Consider the following 23,119-nt stretch of genomic DNA (forward strand, 5'->3'; position numbering starts at 1 on the left):
AATGTCATCAATTATGATGAAGATAATTCAATTTTCTTAGGTGAAAGTAGATTCAGCAGATTTGGCACATCACCATTAGAGCATATGCTCTAACAAACCTCTACAGATGCACTGCTGAAGGATCCTGACTCACTTGACAATTCCTATATGCATGAATACTGTCGAGGCTACAGAGTTTTGTAGAAACAGCCCATTCCATCATGGGCACAGCCCTCCCCTCTCCATTAACAACATCTACAGGAAGCACTACCTCAAGGAGGAGACATCAAACGATCAAGGCCCCTTCCCGCTGCTACCATCAGGCAGGAGATACAGAAGCCTGAAGTTCCACACCATTAGGTTGAGGGCCAGCAGATCTCTACACGCATTAGCTTCTTGAACTGATCTATGCAACCTTAATTCTTCCTTAATAACAGAATGCTACAAACTACTTCTTGCATTATGATAGACTTGTTTCTGATTGCATTTATTTTTACACTAATATTTTGCTTTGCACAGTCTTTATCTTGGTTGCCTGGTAATTTATGTATAATTTATGTTCCGTGTGTTCTGCCTGCCTGTGATGCTGGTGCAAACAAACTTTTCACTGTACCTTTTACCCTTCCCAGCGTCTGAGTCGATTCGACATGTCACCTAACACTTTGACAACTTCGATAGATGCACAGTGGAGAGGATGCCAGCTGGTTGTATCACAGCCTGGTATGAAAAACACCAATGCCCAGAAACAGAGAAGTGATGGATACAGCCCAATTCATCACAGGTAAGGCCCTTCCCACCACTGAGTACATTTACATGGAGCACTGCCACAAGCAAGCAGCATCCATCTTCGAAATCCCCACCATCCAGACCATGCCCTCTTCTCGCTACTATCATCCAGCATGAGGTAAGAAGCTTTGGGCCCCACACCACCAGGTTCAGGAACAGTTCAACCATCAGGCTCTCGAACTAGTGTGGATAACTTCATTCACCTCTCCTCTGAACTGATTCTATGACCTACGGACTCACTTTCAAGGACTCTTTACAATTCATATTCTCAGTATTATTTTTACCTTGCATATTGGTTGTTTGTCAGACTTTGACTGTTTACGTATAGCTTTGGTAAATTCTCTCATTTTTCCTATAAATGCCTGTGAGAAAATGAATCTCAAGGAAGTATTTGGTAACATGTACTGTATGTACTTTGATAATAAATTAACTTTGAACTTTGAGTTCAAGAGGAGGCAGAGTGAAGATAAGATGGTGCTAAACGGCCACTCCTTTGCTTGCATCTTCGGAAACAGCTCTACTTCCATCTTTAATATCTTTATTTTTCCCTTTCAGGGTTCTTTTGAAGACCCTGACCTGGAGTTACACACTGACTTCGGTTCTTTGCGGGAATGAGACCCGTTCTCGGGGTTTCAGGACTGGCTGCTGTTCGGTACGTCAAGGGTTTGGCCTGAGACTCCAGCCTGGATTTGGAAGCCTGATATCTCAGGGTTCTGGAGACGGACGGATCGAGGGTCGGTGTCATGGCAGAAGACCTGTGTGTCATTGAGGGAGTTGGAAAATCTACTGCTGTGTGCCCGAAGATGCAGGATCTTTGCGGTCTTTAGGAACAGAGCTCGGAAAAAGCGAGGTAACGGACTTTTAACATCGTAAACCAGCAAGTTGTTTGTTATGTCTCCCCTCTTGCTGGGAAAAGTGGAGACACCTCCTTCTCCTGTATTAGGGAGTGAGAGAACCTGTGGTATGTCGAATGCCGGGTGAAACGTGAAGTCTTTGGGGTAGCTGCAAGTTTGTGTCTTTGCTATTGCTTTGCTCACGCTTGAGTGCTTGGTGATGACGCCGATGCTTTTTTTTGCCGGTGGGGGGGGGGATTGTTGCTCACTGCCGCTTACGCACTGGAGGGAGGGGGGCTGGGGGGGACTTTGGGGTTTTTACATTTAACTGTCGTTCATTCTTTGGGGCACTTCTCTGTTTTCGTGGATGTTTGCGAAGAAAAAGCATCTCAGGATGTATATTGTATACATTTCTCTCACACCGAACGGGACCTTTGAGCCTTTGAGTTTGCCACATAAGGAGAGATTGAACAGAGTGGCCCATCCTCTCTTCAGGTTAGAATAACAAGAGGTAATCTCAATGAGAGATATAAGATTCTCACAGAGCCTGAAAAAGTAGATGTGAAAATGATGATCCCCCTGGCTGTGGTATATACAGTACTGTCAGTACTATGCAGAAATCTTAGGCACACATATCAAGATAAGTCACTTTTTATTGTCATTTTGACCATAACTGCTGGTGCAGTACACAGTAAAAATGTGACAACGTTTTTCAGGACCTATAAAGGTAGGGTGCCTAAGACTTCTGCACAGTACTATACTGCTGTAGAAGAAACATATGTGAGTGAGGATAAACCTGATTCTGATATGTGTCTCTATTGTGAACGGAGGTGTGGGAAGGGGACAGGGAGAGGGGAATTGTGTTTTGGAAAGGGGGAAGGGATAGGCGAAGGAGTGGGAAGCACCTCAAAGACATTCTGTAATGATCAATAAACCAATTGTTTGGAATCAAATGACCTTGCCTGGTGTCTCAGGCCTGGCTGCATCTTATGCCGCCCCATGCCACCAGCTCGCCTTCTGTGCCACCTGACCTACACCCCTCCTGTAGCACTCCACCCTCACTATTCCCAAAAAATTTTGCTTCAGCCAGAAAGGGGGATAAAGCTTCTGCTAGCTCTCCACTCCAAACTGACAAATACAGAACTGTGCAAAAGCTTTAGATACCCTAGCTATATAGTGTATGTGCCTAAGACTTTTGCACAGTACTGCAGAACCAGACAGCACCATCTCACAATGAAGGGATCAGCCATTCAGCATCAAGGTAAAATGTTTTTTTCACGCAGAAAGTGGATAATCCTTGGAATTCTTTGAGCAAAAGGCCTCTAGACGGGAGACTGATAGATTTCTAAATACTGAGGGGAATCGAGGGGTGTGAAGTTAAAGCAGGAAAGTGGGCCAAGGTTGAAAACCACCTATGCTCTTATTGGATAGGGAGCAGGAACATCTGTCCAAATAATTATTTCTGCTTCTATTTGTATATTATTATGATCTAATAACAATATGAATACCTTGAACACCTGGAGTTCCTCCAGAATCACCTCCTCACTCTGAACAGCATTCCCCTTCCGCAGGGCGATTGTCTTCAGTACCATTCCAGTATCTGCAGGGGAAGAGAACACCAGCTCCATTGACACAGCTCCCTAGCAAATGCAACTTAGTTACAAAATGAAACAGAGAAATATGCACTATCACACAACAAAATGCTGGAGGAACTTAGCAGGTCAGGCAGAGGACCTTTAATCAGGATTGGAAAGGAAGGGGGAAAGAAGCCAGAATAAGAAGGTAGGGGAGGGGAGGTGAAGGTGTGCGAAGTAAAAGGAGATATTGTGAAGCCAGGAGAGGGGAAAGTTAGGTGGATGGAGGAGGGGGAGGGTGGATGAAGGGAGAAGTACGGAGATGATAGGTGGAAAAGGTAAATGGTTGAAGAAGATGTCTGATAGGACGGAAGAATGGATCATAGGAGAAAGGGAAGGAGGAGAGCATGATAGGCAGGTGAAGAGAAGGGGGTAAGACAGGAGCCAGTATGGAGAATGGAAAAGGAGAAAAAGGGAAAGGTGGGAGATTGGAGAAATTATGCCATCGGCTCGGAGGCTGCCCAAACGGAATATCACTTTTTCAGTTCTCACACCCTGATATTCTGCTGTTTCTTGGTCTCCTGAATTCCTCCTCATCTCTGTTCTAAAGGGACATCCTTATATTTTGAGGTTGTGTCCTCTGTTCCTGGAATCTCCCACATCTTCTCCATGTCCACTCTATCTAGTCCTTACAATATTCGGTCCCTATATAATCTGGTAGGGTGGTGGGATGGAGATACGTCTCTACCAAAGGAGGTGTAAGGCACTCCTTCCCTCCACTGTTCTGCAGGTCACCCTTGTGCAAGGTGTTGCACTTGTAAGAGGAAATCAGAGCACTTGGAGGAAACCCATGAGGTCACAGGGAGAACTTAAAAACTCTTTCCAGGCAGCGGTGGGAATTGAACCTGTATTGCCTGTAGTTTAAGGTGTTGTGCTAACCACTATGCTACTGTGCCACCACAAGATCATGGGGTGTTAACTGACCTGCTCCCTAGTCAGGGAGAGTCTGCCTTGGGAGTATTGCTCTGTACAGTTGCCACAATATAACAAATTTCATGACTACAGTACGTCAGTGATAATAAACCTGATTCTGATTATGAACTGGAAGTTGGCCGTGAGGATCAGCTTTATTTGCCCTAAACTGTGCATTTACATGAATTAGGAATTTGCTGTAGTGTGTCGGTCAGGGTGTGATATGAAACAAAAAAAAAAATTCAGCAATCATAAAGAAACCTCCACACAAAATTCTGGAAGAAATCAGAAGGTCAGGCAGCATCTATGGAAGTAAACAGTCAACATTTCAGGCAGAAACCCTTCTTCAGGACTGAGAAAGAAAGGGAAGACACCAGACTAAAAAGATGGGGGGGAGGGGAATGAGGCTAGCTCGAAGGTGATAGGTGAAGCCAGGTGGGTGGAAAAGGTCAAGGGCTGGAGAAGAAGGAATCCGATTGGAGGGGAGAGCAGACCATAGGAGAAAGGAAAGGGGGTAGTAATGGGCAATTGAGAAGAGGTAAAATGTCAGAGTGGGGAATAGAGGAAGGGGGAGGTGGGAATTTTTTTTTACCGGAAGGAGAAATCAATATTCATGCCATCAGTATGGTGGTTATTAGACAGAAACCCGATTTTTTTCTGCTGAATGTCTAAAGGATATCAAGAAGACAAATAACCAACACACACAGCCACTGTACAGTATTTATAAAATGCAGAGGCAGATATATTTATACAAGAACTTTGGAAGCAAGTAAATCCTGAATAGATTTTGCTGTTAGCTTACTGAACCATCAGCAGTGGGGTCACGCCGAGCAGTAGTCTTGTTCTCTTACAGCAATCGTTAGTTTGTTCACTTTGACATTTCTGGAGCTAAGAAATGACATTCCTTCACTGTGTATTAACAAAGAGCCCTCAGTGAAACCCTCAGTCAAGAGATAGCATTGGCAGAACTAAGAAGGCTCAGGCTCTTACTAATCTCAATGGAGGATGCCCTGAAGCAATACTGGACCAGGTTGAATATCCCGCCAAGAGCTCGGGAGGGGGCAGGGGGTGGGGGGCGTGTTGTTGGGTTATAAGAAGGTAGGCTGCTGCACACAGCAACCACTATTTGCCGACCCAATACAGCTGGTGACAAGGGATGCCGTTTGGATGACCTTGGAAAATGATCCCACAAATGTCAAAGTTTAATGAAAAAGCAAACGCGGACAAGAGGCTTATGGAATTAAATTGTCCATTGATAGAATCTGAAAGTCTGTTCTCTGGTCAATAAACAAGCCACGAGCTTGTGTGAGGGAAAATGGTCTCAAAGGAAATTGAACCAGATTTAACTGAGTGAAGACTTATTCTCCCTTAAATTAGTCAGAGCATTAAAAACGTGGGTAATAACGATAATGGGCAATACCAGCCTCTCACACAGTACCAGCTCTTCTTTCAGTGAGTCCTGACGAAGGGTCTCGGCCCGAAACGTCGACTGTACCTCTTCCTAGAGATGCTGCCTGGCCTGCTGCGTTCACCAGCTACTTTGATGTGCGTTGCTGCTTATATTTTCTTGGGAGAGTTGATTGTGCAAAGAGGAATACTGGTCTGGGAAACCTCAACTACTCTTTATACTATTTATACCTGCCTTTGTATACCTTCGTTTGCCATATACTCTGAAAGAGAAAGCCTCTGGCAGTACATTTTGTCCTCACTGTAGCTCAGGTTAACGTGGTCAAAGCCCGGGCTTCCACCTGAAGCTCCCAATTCAGAACTGAGAGTTACACCCACCCCACCATGGATGATACGATGCACAAACAGGTTACTGCGCAAGCCTACAGATGCTTATAGCTGAAACTCAACGATGCACAGTGCTATTAAAAGAAATAAAAACGCAGAATACTTTCTAAATAGAGAGAAAATTCAAAAATCTGAGGTGCAAAGGAACTTGGAAGTCCTCATACAGTATTTCTTAACGGTTAATTTGCAGATTGAGAGGAAAGCAAGCACGACATTAGCATTCTTTTCAAGAAGACTAGAATATAAAAGCAAGATTGTAATGTTGAGGCTGTTTAAGGCACTGGTGAGGCCTCACTTGGAGTATTTTGAGCAGTTTTGGCCTCATCTAACAAAGGATCTGCTGACATTGGAGAGGGTTCAAAGGAGGTTCACAAAAATGATTCCGGGACTGAAAGGCTTATCAAATGAGTGCTTGATGGCTCTGGGCCTGTACTCACTGGAATTCAGAAGAATGGGGGGGGGGGGGATCTCATTCAAACCTATCGAATAGTGAAAGGCCTTGATGGAGTGGATGTGGAGAGGATGTTTCCTATGGAGGGGCAGTCTAAGACCAGAGGGCACGGCCTCAGAATAGAGGGACGTCCATTTAGAACAAAGATGAGAATGAATTTCTTCAGCCAGAAAGTAGTGAATCTATGGAATTCATTGCCACTGGCAGCTGTGGTGGCCGAGTCATTGTGTATAATTAAGGCAGAGGTTGATAGATTCTTGATTAGTCAGGGCATGACGAGATATGGGGAGAAGGCAGGAGATTGGGGCTGAGCGGGAAATGGATCAGCCATGGTGAAATGGTGGAGCAGACTCGATGGGCCAAATGGCCTGATTCTGTTCCTTATGGTCTTTATAGATATATAAATGCATAGTTTGGGGTTAGACAGGCATCAAACAGACATAATGCAGTCATACACGCCATGTATAACACTCGTATATACTCCGCTTAAATGCACCACCCATAGACACATTGCCCTGACTCACCAAGCACACTCTGTATCAAACAAGACACCATTCCATACAGTCCCATACAGCAGAAACTTCATGTCTATGGTTCAAAATTTGGGGCAGAGGTTCCATTTGGGAGGGGAACCATTTATAGTGAACCTGAGGGCTACCTTCGAGATTCAAGACTTAATCTTGAATCTTGAACATTTAAAAGGGAATCTGAGGGGCAACTTCTACCACACAGAGGGCGGTGAGTATATAGAACGAGCTGCCAGACGAAGTGGTTGAGACAGGTACAGCTGTATCATTAGGATAGGTATAGGGAAGGGTAGGGCTGAGAGGTACAAGTCAAATGCAGTACTAATTAGGTGGGCTCTCTGGTCAGCATGGGCTGGTTAGATTGAAAGGCCTGTGTCCATACTATATCAACGGAACTGTAGTGGAGCGTGTATCAAGCTTCAAGTTCCTTGGTGTCCGCATTTCCAAGGATCTCACGTGGTCCCTGAACTCCTCCATCCTGATCAAAAAGGTGCAACAGCGCCTTCATTTCTTGCGGAGCATCAAGAAAGCTCATCTCTGTCCCAGGATACTGATGGACTTTTACCGCTGTACCATTGAGAGCATACTCACCAACCGCATCTCAGTGTGGTATGGAAATTGTCCCGTATCGGACTGCAAAGCACTCCACCGTGTGGTGAAAACTGCCCAGCGGATTATCAGCTCCCAATTGCCCACCATTGAGAACATCTACCATAAACGCTGCCTGGGCAGGGTGAAAAGCATTACCAGGGATGCATCTCACCTTAACCATAGACTTTTTACTCTCCTCCCATCCGGTAGGCGCTACAAGAGCCTCTGCTCCCGCACTAACAGGCGCAGGAAGAGCTTCTTCCCTGAGGCTGTGACCCTGCTGAACCTCTCATCACAGCGCTAAGCAGTATTGCACCTGTATTGTACTGTCTCAGTACTTTTATATTTGTGTGCTGTAGCACTTACTTTTTATTCGCAGTTATTTTGTAAATAACACTATTCTTTGCATTCTGGTCAGATGCTAACTGCATTGCATTGGCTTTGTATCTGTACTCTGCACAATGACAATAAAGTTGAATCTAATCTAATAGTGCTCCAAAACTCTAAAAATGAATGCTTGGGACAGAACCACACACAATTAAAAAAGAACCCATTCTGAATAATGTTACACACAATCAAAGAGCCCCATACTGTTTAACCCTTGTGTATGCAGTTCAAATGTGAGCGTTGCCACACTGCAGAGCTCCTGTGTGTGACTGTTGTCCAAACCTGCTTAAGTATAACCCAAGTATTATGAATTCTTCATTATCTTTCTGCCCTTTCTAATAACTTATGTAATGAAATACTGATCCAGAAATCCACACAAGAAGAGGTAAAGGAGTTTTTAATTAAATTGGGTGTGATGGTAAGTAAAGATGCTGAAATTTTACCTCAAAGTTCAGCACGGGGTCCCAGCAGAGTTGTAGTTCAGGAGCAGTGGGTTAAATACAACATGACTCTCCCACAAACTGGCTTTGAACCGAGGAATTCTGGTTTAACTGAACCAATATGACATTCTGTCTGTTGGTTTAGCCCACAGACCTGGAAACAGCAGGGAAGGATCCCCTAGTTTAGGAGTTAATGACTAATTTTCCACATGGGCTCTAAAGATTAAAGATAAAGATTAGATTTATTTTGTCATGTGTACATCGAAACATTGGAACATGCAGTGAAATGTGTCGTGTGCATCAAATCCAGTCAGTGAGGACTGTGCTGGGCAGCCCACAAGTGTCTCTATGGTTCTGGCACCAGATAGCATGCCTACAACTCACTAACCCCAATTGTACATCGTTGAATTGTTAGAAGAAACCACAGCACCTGGAGGAAACCCACACAGTCACAGAGAGAATGTACAAACTCCTTACAGGCAGAGGCAGAAATTGAACTCCAAGCGGTGATCACTGGATCTATTTTGTCGAGTCAATAACTGAGCCATATGAAATCACACAGTCCAAAATTCCAGAGAAACAGGACTGTAACTGCTTTGCTGATAAGGACCAAATGCAGTCAATGGGACTAGCTCCAGTAGGTCCCTTTGTCCAGGAGGCCTGTTTCTGTGCTGTGTAAGTCTATGTCATTCAAAACCACCTAAAGGCACTGCACACTGAGATGTCGTCTCCAATGCAGCTAGCTAATTGCATCTGCAAAGACCTCATAGCAGGCAGTGACACTGGACAAACATTGGGCTCATTTTATCAGGTCTTGCTTGAGGGATAAATATAGGAAGACATTCTTCAGATAATGCTGCAAAGCTTCCACCTTTTTCCCAGGGCAGATATGGCCATTATGAGGGGACATCACTTAAAGGTGATTAGAGGAAAGTAATGTGGAACAACATTTAAACTCAAGAATTTGGAAAACACTGCCTGCAAATGTGTTGAGGGCAGGTTTCATTTTGGCCTTTAAGAGGGAATTGGATAGTTATCTGTTGAGGAAAAAATTGCAAAACTGTGGAGAAATGACTGGTGGATAGAATAAATGAGTTGCTAGCTTGAAGAGCTTGCCATGGATGTAATGCGACAAATGTCCTCCTTCCCTGGTACAATGGTTCTTTAAAGATGGGCATTGATCACTTGGTAGAATGGACTTATACAGAGCATAGGACAGTACACCTCCAAGAGGACCACAACCCTGTCATTGAGTTTGGAGGCTTGCATTCCTCAATGACCCAGAGAGCTGGAGTCAGGTCTTTATGCTTTGGATCTTGGTAGGGTCACCCATGACAAACAGGTCAATGGGTAGAGGACAGACTAAGAGTGGTCCACCGGTTCTCCAAGTTCAGGGGTTCAGCTCACGGCTAACAACCCTGACTGGAAAAACTAAATTGTTATGGAAACAGCAATGAAGAGTCCTTCTACATCTGAGTGCAATGGTATTCCTGAGTCTCCAACCGGAACTTGCATAATTGACAGTAGTGAAAACTGAGAAGAAGCTACTGACGTGATGAAGGAAGCCCTGCATGTCGCCAGAGCTGGAGGACTTTCATTGCTGCCCTAAATGCCAGTGGCTTAATGGGCAGTAAGTAAGTAAGAGCGATACAGCACAGGATAATGCTGTATATTATAGTGCCTATAATATCAGCACTAAATCTTTTCTGCCTGTACATAGTCCATAACACTCCATTCCCTGTATATTCTTGTGTCTATTTAAAAGCCTCGTAAATGTCACTCTCACATCAGCTTTCTCAAGCAGTTTTATTTTTACCATTCTCTCTGTAAAAATTATCTATACCACTCATCTCCTTTAAGCTTCTCTCCCACACACATTAAATTTATGTCCTCCAGTATGTGACATTTCTGTTCTGGGGAATAGATTCTGATGGGCTACCCTCCCTTGTTTAGTGGGGTGGAAATACATCTCTGCCAAAGGAGGTGTAAGTCATTCCTTCCCTCTGCCAGCCTGCAGGTCACCCTTGGGCAAGGTGTAGCACCTGCTTATCCCCCCGATCAGGGTCATGTGAAACCATGAGACCAGGTGGTGGATGATCGTATGATCAGTTGGTGCATATTACAAGTCCTGGTTATGTGACCACTGATGCCAGAAAGACAATCTCCAAAGAATATTGCTAATGGCTGGGGTCACCTGTCTTGGAAGAAGGCAATGGCAAACTAATTCTGTACAAAGCTTAGCTAGGAACAATTATGGTCATGGACCCTCTCTTAACTTGATAAACTTCTATCAGCCTCCAATGCTCCAGAGAAAATAATCCAAGTTAGTCCAATTTCTCCTTCATTTTAATCCCATGCAGTTTGAACTACCATGACTAATCAAACCCCGACCCAAGCAACATGTAACATACCTGTCCCGATGAACATGACGTCATACTGTCCATCTTCTGCCTCTACCCGGTCCACGACAATCTGGGTCATCTTGAACTGGACGTTGGTTTTGATGAGCACAGGGTGCTGGTTTATCGGGTATACAGAATGGAACATCAGTGGGTGACTGCGGGCGAAGTGCAGGACATCATCTGGATAGTCCTTGGTGCTGGTGTATCGGCGACTGGGCTGCGTGGTGATCTTGCTGGGGCACTGTTGAAGGACAGAGCACAACGACAGTGAAAGGAGAGGTTGTTGTAAAATCCACAGACAGCAAAATGCAAAAGAAATGTATTATAGAGGTGTGTTTGTTGGTGGCTTAAGCTGCTGACAACTGCTCGTGAGACCTGGACTAATTCAGATACGATTTCAAATATGACCGGATTCTTAGCTGTGTGGAGGAACAGAGGAATCTTGGGTTCCATGTCCATAGATTGCATAAAAGTTGATTGGGTTGTTAAGTCCTGATGAAGGGTCTGGGCCCAAAACGTCGACAGTACCTCTTCCTAGAGATGCTGCCTGGCCTGCTGCGTTCACCAGCAACCTTTATGTGTGTTGCAACAGATTCAACTATCACTCCGATCTGGGCATTCTCTCTTGCTCCTCTGTTCATCAGGCAGAAGTACAAAAGATAGAAAACACAGAGCACCAGGCTGAAGAGCAGCTTCTACCCCATCATTATAGACTATTAAATGACCTCTTGTATGATCAAGAACACTTGACCTTACAATCAACCTTGTCCTGGTCTTTCCTCGTTTTTGTCCACTTGCACCACACTTTGCTACTGTAACTAACACTATGTTCTGCATATCTGTGTTCAAGCAGATGGACCTCATGGTCAGCTCAAACCTCCACTGCTTTGCGGCTATACCCACTCACGGGGAAGGCTTCAGCAGTAAACCTCAAGGAAAAGCCCGGAGCTGGAGTCCCTAAGGCAGTCCTACTTTGAGATCCACACTGACTGACAACTCTTACTATGCCACTGGTGCCAAACTGTCTGGGTCTCTGCCATTCCTTTGGAATCATCAGCTGTGTGGAGAGGTGGGGCCTGCTGCATGGGCATCAGCTTGCTCTCCATATCATACTGCCCCGGCTTGCGTATCACGTAGACAGTAGGACACTACATCCATGGTCGACCCCCAAACAACGGAGGGCCTCATATTCTGCATTCTCTTGTAATGATTTGCTGGAAATACCCAGTAGACCGCTCAGCATCTGCATTCTGTATTCTCTTTGGCCTCCCATTTGCATTGTCTTAATATATTTAAGTTTTGAAATGATCTATCTGGATGGCATGCAAATCGAAGTTTTACTGTATCTTGGTACCTGTGACAATAGTAGATGATTACAATGACTACTTCCATTAAACCAACACATGCAGAGATATTCAGGTTATTTGGTACCCTTGAAAATATTAAAACAAGTTCTTGAAAACTGAAGTTTATTGCCTAATTTTGTAAAGAACTGGATGAATATCAGATTGTGCAACTCATGGGAATAGGTTTAAGATGGCGTTGGTGAATCTCAGCGATTTCTGGCTAATGGCCAATGAAACAAAGAAAACAAACAAATATTTTGTTAATCACTCTTTTTTTGGTAAGCGATCATGGCAAACAATAGCCTGTAATTTCCCTTTGGACTTGGAGGCAATTTGATGTGGCAGAACCGAGGCAAGGCGAGGCGAGGCGAGGCAGTAGCCCGTCACTAAGAGTGAGGAAGACCCAAGGTTTAATCAATTTAAGTGCTGGGCCAAATTGAAAAGGTCGGGTACAGGCCTAATCGAGGCAGCGGGGTCCAAGCCCCAGAGCGTATCAAAGTGACTGAACCAGATGTTTGGATGAAGATTTAGGCACCGGGCCAGATTAAAAAGGTCAGGGTGTTGGGGCCCGAGGTGAGGGATGGGCCGGTTCAGCTCGATGCTCCACTCCACACTGACCTAAGGGTCTGGGGATGTACTCCCTGTGGACTTCAATTTAGAACATTATTTGCTTGTGTTTATTGTTTACATGATTTCTCTTTTCACTCTCTGCATATTGGGTGTTTGATGGTCATTTTTAAAAGGTTCTTTTGGGTTTCTTTGTTTTGTGACTCCCTGTAAGAAGACGAATCACAAGGTTGTATAATGTATATGTACTTCGTTAATCAAATCAAATCAAGTTTAATTGTTATTCAAACCATACATAGATGCAGCTCAATGCGACAGCGTTCCTCTGGGGCCAAGATGCAAAATATTCAAAATAGCAAGCAAACATTCAAAAATAGTGAGTAACATAGTTCAAAATAGCGAGTAAAAAGCATATTCACTCGAAAAAAAAATGCAGGGTCCAGGATCCTGAGCAACAATGTCCGGTAATCGATGGTACAGTCTCCCTGCAGTGTACAGACGTTCCCAGTTCGGCTTGTCATTCCACCATTCGAACATGGGAGGGCCATGAGGAGAGGCCAGGCCCCAGCCGAGCGCGGATGCCACACTGTAATGCTTCCACGCCTCTCACCTGGTTTGCAGCAGCAGGCAAGCCCGAGGCTTGAGACCCGGTCCTCGCCACAACTGAGGCTACGCAGCTCCCCCGCCATCTGTCCCTCCACCAGACAGGGGAACAGTCCTGCATCAACTTACATTATCACAGTCCAACAGAGTCTTGTGATTGCAAGTGAAATGTCCAACACAATCTCCCAAGGTTATGTTTCACTAACTTCAATGCTTCCGACTAGTAGGCAGTAGCACGGTCTACAGCCAACTCCTCCATACTCAAAATGGCTTGTCTGACATCTTGGCGGGCTCCTCCGATAATTTGATCAGCTCCTCCATCCCGGCCAGCCCCTTCTCCTCCATCCCGGCCAGCCCCTTCGACACCTCGGCCGGCTTCTTCTCCTCCATCCCGGCCGGCTCCTTCTCCTCCATCCCGGCCAGCCCCTTCGACACCTCGGCCGACTCCTTCTCCTCCATCCCGGCCAGCCCCTTCGACACCTCGGCCGGCTCCTCCGCCGACACCAGTCCAGCTACTCCAATCAATGAGCAGTTCAGTGATGGAGCAACCCTGCAGCACCTGATGTTCTTGGAATAGAATTATCTTTGGATCGCAAAAAACACATTTTTATAAAGAAAAGAGCCCCCGAGAGGCTGCTGCATTCGCATGTGCTGCCAGTTTTAATGAATATACATTGAACTTTGAACATTATCAACTGGTTAACAAATAAAGTTCAACGGTAAGGAACGCAAGGTGTATGAAAGGAAGAATATGGAGGTCATCTAGAAGGTGTGGTGTAGAACGTAAAAGGGAGCTTGGGAGGATAAGTACAATAAGTATAAGGTGTTGCCAAAGGTTTTCATGGCCACCGAAAAACAAGTAGGCTGTGTGCTTGAGGATATAACAAGCACAGTGGATAGAGGGGAACAGATGGATTTTATTTACATTGAATGGCGGAACAGGCTCGAAGGGCCAGATGACCTGCTCCTGCTCCTATTTCTTATATTCTTATGTTCTTATGTTTATTTCTAGAAAGAGAGAAGTGAAAAGAGTGGTCCTATACGGAACTGCACGTGGTGTATCATGGTTCTGATGACCAAATCCTGAAAGAGATATCCAGGCACTTGGGAGGATGTAGGGAAGATTTACAAGGATCAACCCATAAATGTTTGGGGATACATATTAAGGAAGGATAATTGGACTGGGTCTCCTTTCTCTTATAGAAAGAAGGCTGAGGGGTGACACAATAGAGATCTTTAAATTGATGAAAGGTTTTGACAAGGAGGACACAGGGAGAAAATTTCTACTCATGAGGGATGAGGTCAACTTGAGGACACTGTTATATAAGAGGCACCAAGAAATCCAAGTAGGAACTTGCTTACTCAAAGGGTGGTGTGAATACGGAGCCTACGCTCACTGGAGTGGTTGAGGTGAATTGGAATTAAAGGAGGTTGGATAAGCACATGAGGGACAAGGGAACACAAAGTTGCAAGATAGGAATTGCCAGCATAAGATGTAAAATTGTTATCTTTATTGTAGTTTAACTTTCCTATTCTTGCTTGCATTTTTATATAATCATCTATATATGTGTAATTGCTCAGTGAGTTTTTCAGTAATTGTATTATAGCTGTTGGGTGGCAGGATGGAGATATGTCTCTACCAAAGAAAGTGTAAGGTGCTCCTTCCCTCTGTTAGCCTGAAGGTCACCCTTGGGCAAGGTGTAGAACCGGCTTTGCCCCCAGTCAGGGTCACGTGAAGCCATGGGAGCAGGTGGTGAATGTTTGGATGAGCAGCTGGTGCAGATCACAGGTCCCGGTTATGCCACCACTGACACCAGGCAGACAATCTCTGAAGAGTATTGATAATGGCTGGGGTCACCCATCTTGTAAAGGCACTTCCCAGAAAGCAATGGTAAGCCACTTCTGCAGAAACATTTGGCAAGAACAATCACAGTCATGGAAAGACCATGATTATCTATGCCATATGACATGGCACATAAAGAATGAATGAGTATAGCTGTTTCTGTATTTTTCTAGAAGTTTCTTAGATTTTCTATAGCATGTCACTTGAATCTGGCTATTTCATAGGTTAACTGGCATTGTGATCTGTTCTCTTTTCACTTGGAGCTAATTTTGGTCTAAGTCAACACAACTTATTTATTCTTTTTCTTTTCTTTCTTTGGTCTTTGCTCTTGTAAAACTTGATAAAATGGGTGTAACTTCCAAGTTGCATGCCTCATTCTTGACTTCTGAACCTCAGATCTCAATACCACATAAAGGCTGATATGTACTGGTTGGACTGAGTGACTGATTAAATCAAATATTAAATAACAGACTGTGTGGGAATGCAGAGCAGCAGTGACTGATGCCTCCACGCAAAGATACTCACAGACCCAGGTCTTGGATAAGGCACTTTGCCCTCGTAAGCCGTCCACTGATAATCTGGCCCTTCTCTGTGTGCATACGGTCCATTGAAGACCTCCCGGATGTCAGCCATACGATACACACAAACAGCATAGCCTTGGAAAACGTTACTGAAATAACATCGACAGTGTTAATACAGTCAATTGTTGGTGAAGAATCTTATTGTATAATAAAGGTTGAACTGTTCTAGAGCTCAGAGACTGATACTATAAATATTTTTATCATTACCAGTTCATGGTCCACTATTATCTACTACTGGACAACAACTAAACTGGTTCCCTACCTTATTGTGCTAAAGATAGCATAGATTTCTGGATTCTTCTCGTCCTTAGTCCTCAGTAGAAAGACATCCTCTGTGACACAGAAGACAAGGTGAGATGTTATGAATATAACCATTGGGAGAATTTGTTCTTTGATGTTGGCACTTTAAATATGCCTTCCTCTCTCATCTCCATTGAGAAGAGGGCACAGGATGCATTTCAAAGATATTCCCAAAGACTGACACCAACTTGTGGGAGATGTTTGTCCGGGATGGCCCTTGATGGACTGAGACCCTTCTGTGAGCAGTTTAGTTCTTCAAAACAATTCAGGCTTCCACTGGGTTCCTGATCTGGTTCCAGATCAAGACAAAGCCCAGGACAGGGAAGGACCTCTCTTGTGGTGGAAGACTGGCTACGCTTTCAGTCCCTGTTCCCTGGACCTGGGCTGAAATACCTCCAGAAGCTGATACACCTCTGAAGGATCTCAGTGGGTTGTGCAGGAATCCAACAGCCAGGGCTCCTTTGAGCGGAGAGCTGTGTTTCACCCTCCACATGGGAAGGCTGATATATGTGTCTGGATCCCAGCATTAGAAAAATTCTTGCCACTGAAAAAGTGGTTTGTTCAGATATACAGTAGATAAATATTCAGACTTCAGACCGGGGATGCAGCATCACAATCTGTTGTCAGTTGTCACATCTCGGAGTAACCGGTTGGATTCCACTGAGCTGGAGCTGGGCATCAGCCTTGGACTCACTCAGCACTGGTATGGGAAGCTCCCTCACTCCTCCCACTCTTCATCGCAGTGAGAACAAGTTCCCTCACCACCTCCCCCATCTCAGGAACTCCATTCCTACCAGACAGTACGGACAATGTCCCTCATCCCCTCCACACAGTAGGGGCAGGTTTCCTTGCCCTTCCCACTCTACACCACAGTCAGGACAGACATCCTCACTCCCTCCTATTCCTCTTCTCAGTGAGCAGGAATTCTTTCATCCCTCCCATCCCTCATCTTAATGAGGTCATGCTCCCTCACCCTCAACTCCTCAATTTAATGAGGATAGGCACCCTTACCCACCCCCCCCATTCCTCACCAACTTTCCCTCTAATTATTTTTATATATCTGCGTGGACCAACATTGCTCTGAGCAGGAAATTTTTACATGGCCTGAAAACTACATGGCACTCTAAATGTTTTTTATTTGTTCTAATATGCATGTCATGGTATCAGTGTTCAGTGGGCCCATTCTGTGTTTATTGTTACAATTTGTAACAGTGTTTTGACTTGAAATACTGACAATGAACATACATCGTAGCTGTAAAATGTTTCAAAATAAAGGTTGTGATACGTTTATTATTTAGAAAATGTATGGATTATATTCATTAACATAATTAATTATAGGATATTTCACAATTATATTAGCATAATTTCAAAATTATATAAAAGAAATTTCCAGCTGCACAGCAACAAAGGCTCTGTGCATGGGAGCATTTCAGTCACTGTGTGGCTGTGCACCTACACAGCTTAAAGAGAACAGCGTTCCTCATCTCATTGAGGACAACTTCTCTCCCCTTACCAATCCTCACCTCAGTATAGACGAGCTACATCATTCCCCTCCACACATCATCTCCCTCACCCTCTCCCACCCTCACCTCAGTAAGGACAGACTCCTACTTACCAAGCTCATCAAAGTGAGTGTCTATGCCATCAGGCCCCGGGACAGAGCAGATCAGTCTAGCTTTGATGAATGTGCTCCATTTGTTGACTAGAGCTCTTTGACCCCCAGCATCATTCTGAAACAGACCGTTGTAAACACCTTATCAATGGGCAGCTGACTCTGGCAACCCCTGAGAAATCAGCATCCTCTTAACCTGCTCGTCACAATCTATTATTAAATAATCAATCCCAATTTCAAATGGATGGCAACACGTGTGCGCCAACTTAAATTCGGCAAACAATCATTCCTTTCGAGGGAATGAACATCGAAATCAAACCTAAGTGAACACTGTTCGAACTGGAGATGATATGGTTAGGAAGCCAAGGATGAGGAGCCAGTCTTGTGATTAGAGCTGTTTTATTTGGTGCTCTGTACAAAGAAATAACAGTAACCAACTCACTCCATTTTAAGTAAGAACAGAAGGAATAGGACAGAGAAAAACAAAGGACAAAAAAAGATCGATGAAGAGAGAGACAAAGATCAAAAATGTGAACATGAGGAAGTCTGTAGATGCTGGAAATCCAAAACAACACACCCAAAATGCTGGAGGAACTTAACAGGTCAGAGAGCATATATGGAAATGAATTAACAGCCAATGTTTCAAGCCAAGACCATTCTTCAGGACTGTGGATGACTTATACTGAAAACTATCTCAAACTTGAAAGATAAGTAGATTCCTTAATAGGAAAAGTGTATGAGACATTTCAATTTATGGTGTGATAAAGGCTGCAAACAAAGATGCTATAGATTAGATTATGAGGACACTCAGTCCTCATTTATTGTCATTTAGAAATGCATGCATTAAAAAATGATACAACGTTCCTCCAGAATGATATCACAAGAAAACACAGGACAAACCAAGACTAAAGCTGACAAAACCACATAATTACAACATATAGTTACAACAGTGCAAAGCAATACCATAATTTGATAAAGAGCAGACCATGGGCACGGTAAAAAAAAGTCTCAAAGTCCCGATCGACTCATCATCTCACGCCAGCGGCAGAAGGGAGGAACTCTCCCTGCCATGAACCTCCAAGCGCCGCCAACTTGCCGATGCAGCACCATTGGAAGCACCCGACCGCAGCGGACTCTGAGTCCGTCCGAAAACTTCGAGCCTCTGACCAACCCCTCCGACACAGCCTCTCCAAGCACCATCCTCTGCCGAGCGCTTCAACCCCACCCCGGCCGACGAGCAACAAGCAAAGCCTTCTCAGGGCCTTCCCCTCCGGAGATTCTGCACCACACAGTAGCAGCAGCAGTGAAGCAGGCATTTCAGAAGTTTCTCCAGATATTCCTCCGTGCTCTCACGTCCATCTCCATCAAATCAGGATTGTGCACGGCACCCTACTTGACAAGTAACAGACATCACCACCAGAGTGGCCGCTGCGAGCTGCGTCGCGCCGCCATCTTCTCCTCCTGCCTTTTATACTATATGTATAAAAACACAGAATGAGATTTACCATGAATTATTGAAAATGCACTGAACATTTAGACAAACAGGTGATCATACAAACATATAAGCAAGCATAAAGGAAGTTAAATTAAAAGAAAAATAACTATTTAGACTAATCCAACAACTTCGAGCACATTCTAGAAACTTTTCGATTTAATGTTCTTGGTCTATTGGCTCACACTTGGAGTATTGTGCTCTGTTCTGGTCACCTCATTATAGGAAGGACGTGGAAGCTTTAGAGAGGGTGCAGAGTAGATATACCAAGATACCATCTGAATTAGAGAACATATCTTATGAGGAAAGGTTGAGTCAGCTTGGACTTTTCTCCTTGGAGTAAAGGTGGGGAGGGGTGAGATGTGATTTGGTGGAGGTGTACAAGATTTTAAGAGCCATAGATAGAGTGGAAAGCCAGAGACTTTTTCCCAGGGTATAAATGGCTAATATGAGAGGGTATAATTTTAAGGTGATTGGAGGGAAGTATAGGGAGATGACAGAGGTAGATATTTTGCACAGAGAGTGGTTAGTATGTGGAACACACTGCTAGAGCTGCCAGTAGAGGCAAACACATTATGGACATTTAAGAGTCTCGAGGGTAGGGTCAAGAATGAAAGAAAAAGGGAGGGCTGTGGGGAGCGAAGCAGGTTAAAGGGTTGACACAACATTGTGGGCCATACTGTTCTATGTTCTGTGTTCTATGTAACACCTTGTCTAAATGCAGCCTCTACTAGCCCATTGACCGGATAGTCTACATAAGAGTTATACAGGAACGTTGGCCCAACTCATCCATTCCAGCCATATTGCCTAACTGAGTTAGTCTGATTTACCTGTGTTTGGCCCATATTCCTCTGAACCAGGGGTTCCCAAACTGGGGCTGTATAAGTGATTTCAAATTCAGTGGCAGTCTCACTCTTCCTATTATTTCACATACTCCTTCTTCAACCTCTAATGACAGCAAGTACCACTGATACAGACCAGGACATTGGACTGCTCTGTTGCTGTATTATTCTATTCTTAAGTTCACAGGCAAGAAAGTCTGTTATTTTAGCTATCATGATTGATGAGAAACAGGTTATCAAGGCTGGGTTAGCAACAACATCCCTGCAATGCAGTTCGCTCACCCTCTGATAAGGCTATCAGTTAAGTTAGTTAGTTCATCAAGTAAAGAAGGGGTTCATCAATCTGTCATACATAGGCACTACCTACTCTCACACTCTACACACACACACGCACGCACGGTACACACACACACATTTGCGTTCTATGTCCACACACTATACACACATAGGCTTTATATACACATATTCTATACACAAAAACAAGAGATTCTGCAGATGCTGAAAAGCAGCACACAGAAAATGCTGGAGGAACTCAGCTGGCCAGGCAGGATCTATGGAGAGGAATAAACAGTCAACATTTTGGGTTGAGACCCTTCATCAAGACTGAAAAGGAAGGGGGCAGAATCCAGAAAAGAAAGGGGGAACACACACACTCTACCAGCTCTGAAAATGAATCTCAAGGTAGTATATGGTGATATATACACACTTCGACAATAAATTTACTTTGAACTTGTGACTCCAGTTTCAGTCAGCGATGCATTTGTACTCCAAGATCCCTATGTTCTCAACACTCCCCAGGGCTCTGGTGTTCACTGTGAAAATCTTACCTGAATTTGATTTGCCAAAATGCAATATAATGTTTTTTTACAAACTGCACTGTGTTCTTTGTGCATAAGTTGAGTCTTTAGCCTCTGGAGATGGATTAGTTGAAGGCAAGTTTAATATGCAAGACTGTCGTCCATTAGTTTAAGAGCCTTTTCTCCAGACAGCAATGCATAAATAAAAGGAAATACTCAACTGCATCCCTCAGCATTGCGAAACATTCCAGAAACAATTCTTTTGCTCGTGCTTCCATGTAATGAGACACAAACAGGGCTCTTAACATTCATTGAAAGGGTCGTCGAGGGGTTGGAGAAAAGTTTCACATGCTTCCTAGAAAATCCCATGAAAGGAATAATCCCGTCAAAACTGTTGAATAAGAACCCATACTTGAACATAAAAGGACCCATTAAAAGTAAAATAACTCTTGTCAAATTCATAAAAGACTTTGTGACATCTACTGAAATATTTCCTGTATTAAAAATGTGACTTCTGTGTTTGGTTTCACAGTCTGTGTGTTTCCAGCTATGACAACATTGGCTGCGAGAGGAATCTAGTCATCTTCAGATTTAAACATTAAGAAAATGGAAAAGTGCAATAAGCAAACATCTGGCCGATGTTAGTTGACGCAGAGAGCCCAGAGGAGTGGGCAAGCTGGGTGGTGAGGTGGGATTGATGAGGGACTATGTGATAATTCAACTTGTGAAAATCAAAAACAAAATGGTTGATGCAGGAAATCTGAAATAAGAACAAAAAATGCAGGAAACATCAGATTTGGCAGCAATGGTGCAGAAACTAATCTAATGACTTAGGTCCGAGACCTTTCATCACTACATTTTGCTTGTAATAAACACAAGAGATTCTGCAGATGCTGGAAATCCAGAGCAGCACACACAGAATGCTGGAGGAACTCAGCAGGTCAGCCAGCATCTATGGAAAAGAATAAATAGTTGTCATTTCAGGCTGAGACCATTCTTCAGTCCTTCAGTCCAGCATTTTGTGTACTTTGCTTGTCACACCCTTATGATTCTCTAGAAGACTGCTCATTTTAGTACGTCACTAAAGACATTTACAGATTTCTACAGATGCGTGGTGGAGAGCATTCTGATTGGCTGAATCGACGCCTGGTATGGAGGCTTCCATGCATAGAATCACAAGAGGCTACAGTAGGCTGCAGTCTCAACCAGCCCCATCAAGGGCACATTCCTCCCACCCATCAAGAGGTTATGCCTCAGGAAGGCAACAGCCATTATTCAAGACTCTCACCATCCGGGACATGCATGCAGCACAGTAGCGTAGTGGTTAGCGCGTTGCTTTACAGTACCGGTGATTCACCGATTGGGGTTCAATTCTTACTGCTGTATGTAAGGAGTTTGTACGCTCCCCCGTCACCACGTGGTTTCCCTCCATGTCCTCTGGTTTCCTCACAGGTTCCAAAGTTAGGGCGACTGAGTTGTGGGCATGCTCTGTTGGTGCCAGATGCATGGTGACACTATGGGTCTTGGACCAAAATCATTAGTTTCTGCATTCAATCCTTAAATTTGCTTTGGTGTTATCATTTCACAAAACCTGTCCTGGGCCTCGCACATAAGTGCAATTACGAAGAAAGTACAGCAGTGCCTCTACTTCATCAGGAGTTTGTGAAGATTTGGCACGACATCTTAAAGTTTGACAAACTTCTATAGGTATGTGGTAGAGAAAATATTGACTGGTTCCTTCACAGCCTGGTATGGAAACGCCAATGCCTTTAAATGGAAAATCTTACAAAAAGTAATGGATATGGCCCAGTCCCCACCATTGAGCACATCTACGTGAAACACTGTTGAGGAAAGCAGCATCCATCATCAGCGACCCCCATCACCCATGATATGCTCTCTTCTCATTGCTACCATCAGGAAGAAGTTACAGGAGCCTCACACCTTCAAGCCACCCGGTTCAGAACAGTTATTACCCCTCAACCATCATGCTCTTGAACTAAAGGTGATAACTTCACTTGCCCCATCTTTGAAATGTTCCCACAACCCGCTGGAAGAACATAGCGGGCTGAGCAGCTTCTGTGGGGTGTGGGGGGGAGAAGGTTTGGGGAGTTGAAGGAATTGTCAATGATTTAGAACTGAGAGGGGAGAGAGGAGATGACCAAAAGTCAAAGTCAAATAAATTATTATCAAAGTACGTATATCTCACCATATATTTGAGATTGATTTTCCTGAAATTCATTTTCTTTGAGATTCATTTTCTTGCAAGCATTTACAAGAAAATAAAGCAATACAATTAAATTTATGAAAATTATACATGAACAAAGACAGACAAGCAACCAATATGTAAAAGAAGACAAATAATGCAAATAAAAAATAATTAATACTGAAAACATGAACAGT

At 44.0% G+C, this 23,119-nt stretch overlaps 1 protein-coding gene across 2 annotated transcripts in view; it reads right to left on the bottom strand.

Moving 5' to 3' along the window:
• LOC134356939 (semaphorin-3G-like) overlaps positions 1 to 23,119 on the bottom strand; it is a 224,896-nt gene that overhangs the window by 20,783 nt on the left and 180,994 nt on the right. For both annotated transcript variants that reach the window (XM_063068205.1, XM_063068204.1), the window contains exons 8-12: positions 17,592 to 17,706; positions 15,939 to 16,008; positions 15,621 to 15,765; positions 10,746 to 10,977; positions 3,107 to 3,198 (exon numbers count right to left, since the gene is read on the bottom strand). In XM_063068205.1, coding sequence (XP_062924275.1) covers positions 3,107 to 3,198; positions 10,746 to 10,977; positions 15,621 to 15,765; positions 15,939 to 16,008; positions 17,592 to 17,706 — 654 coding nt within the window. The remainder of the gene's footprint in view (positions 1 to 3,106; positions 3,199 to 10,745; positions 10,978 to 15,620; positions 15,766 to 15,938; positions 16,009 to 17,591; positions 17,707 to 23,119) is intronic.

This window comes from Mobula hypostoma, chromosome 15 (assembly GCF_963921235.1).
Source record: "Mobula hypostoma chromosome 15, sMobHyp1.1, whole genome shotgun sequence".
Classification (NCBI taxonomy): Eukaryota; Metazoa; Chordata; class Chondrichthyes; order Myliobatiformes; family Myliobatidae; genus Mobula; species Mobula hypostoma.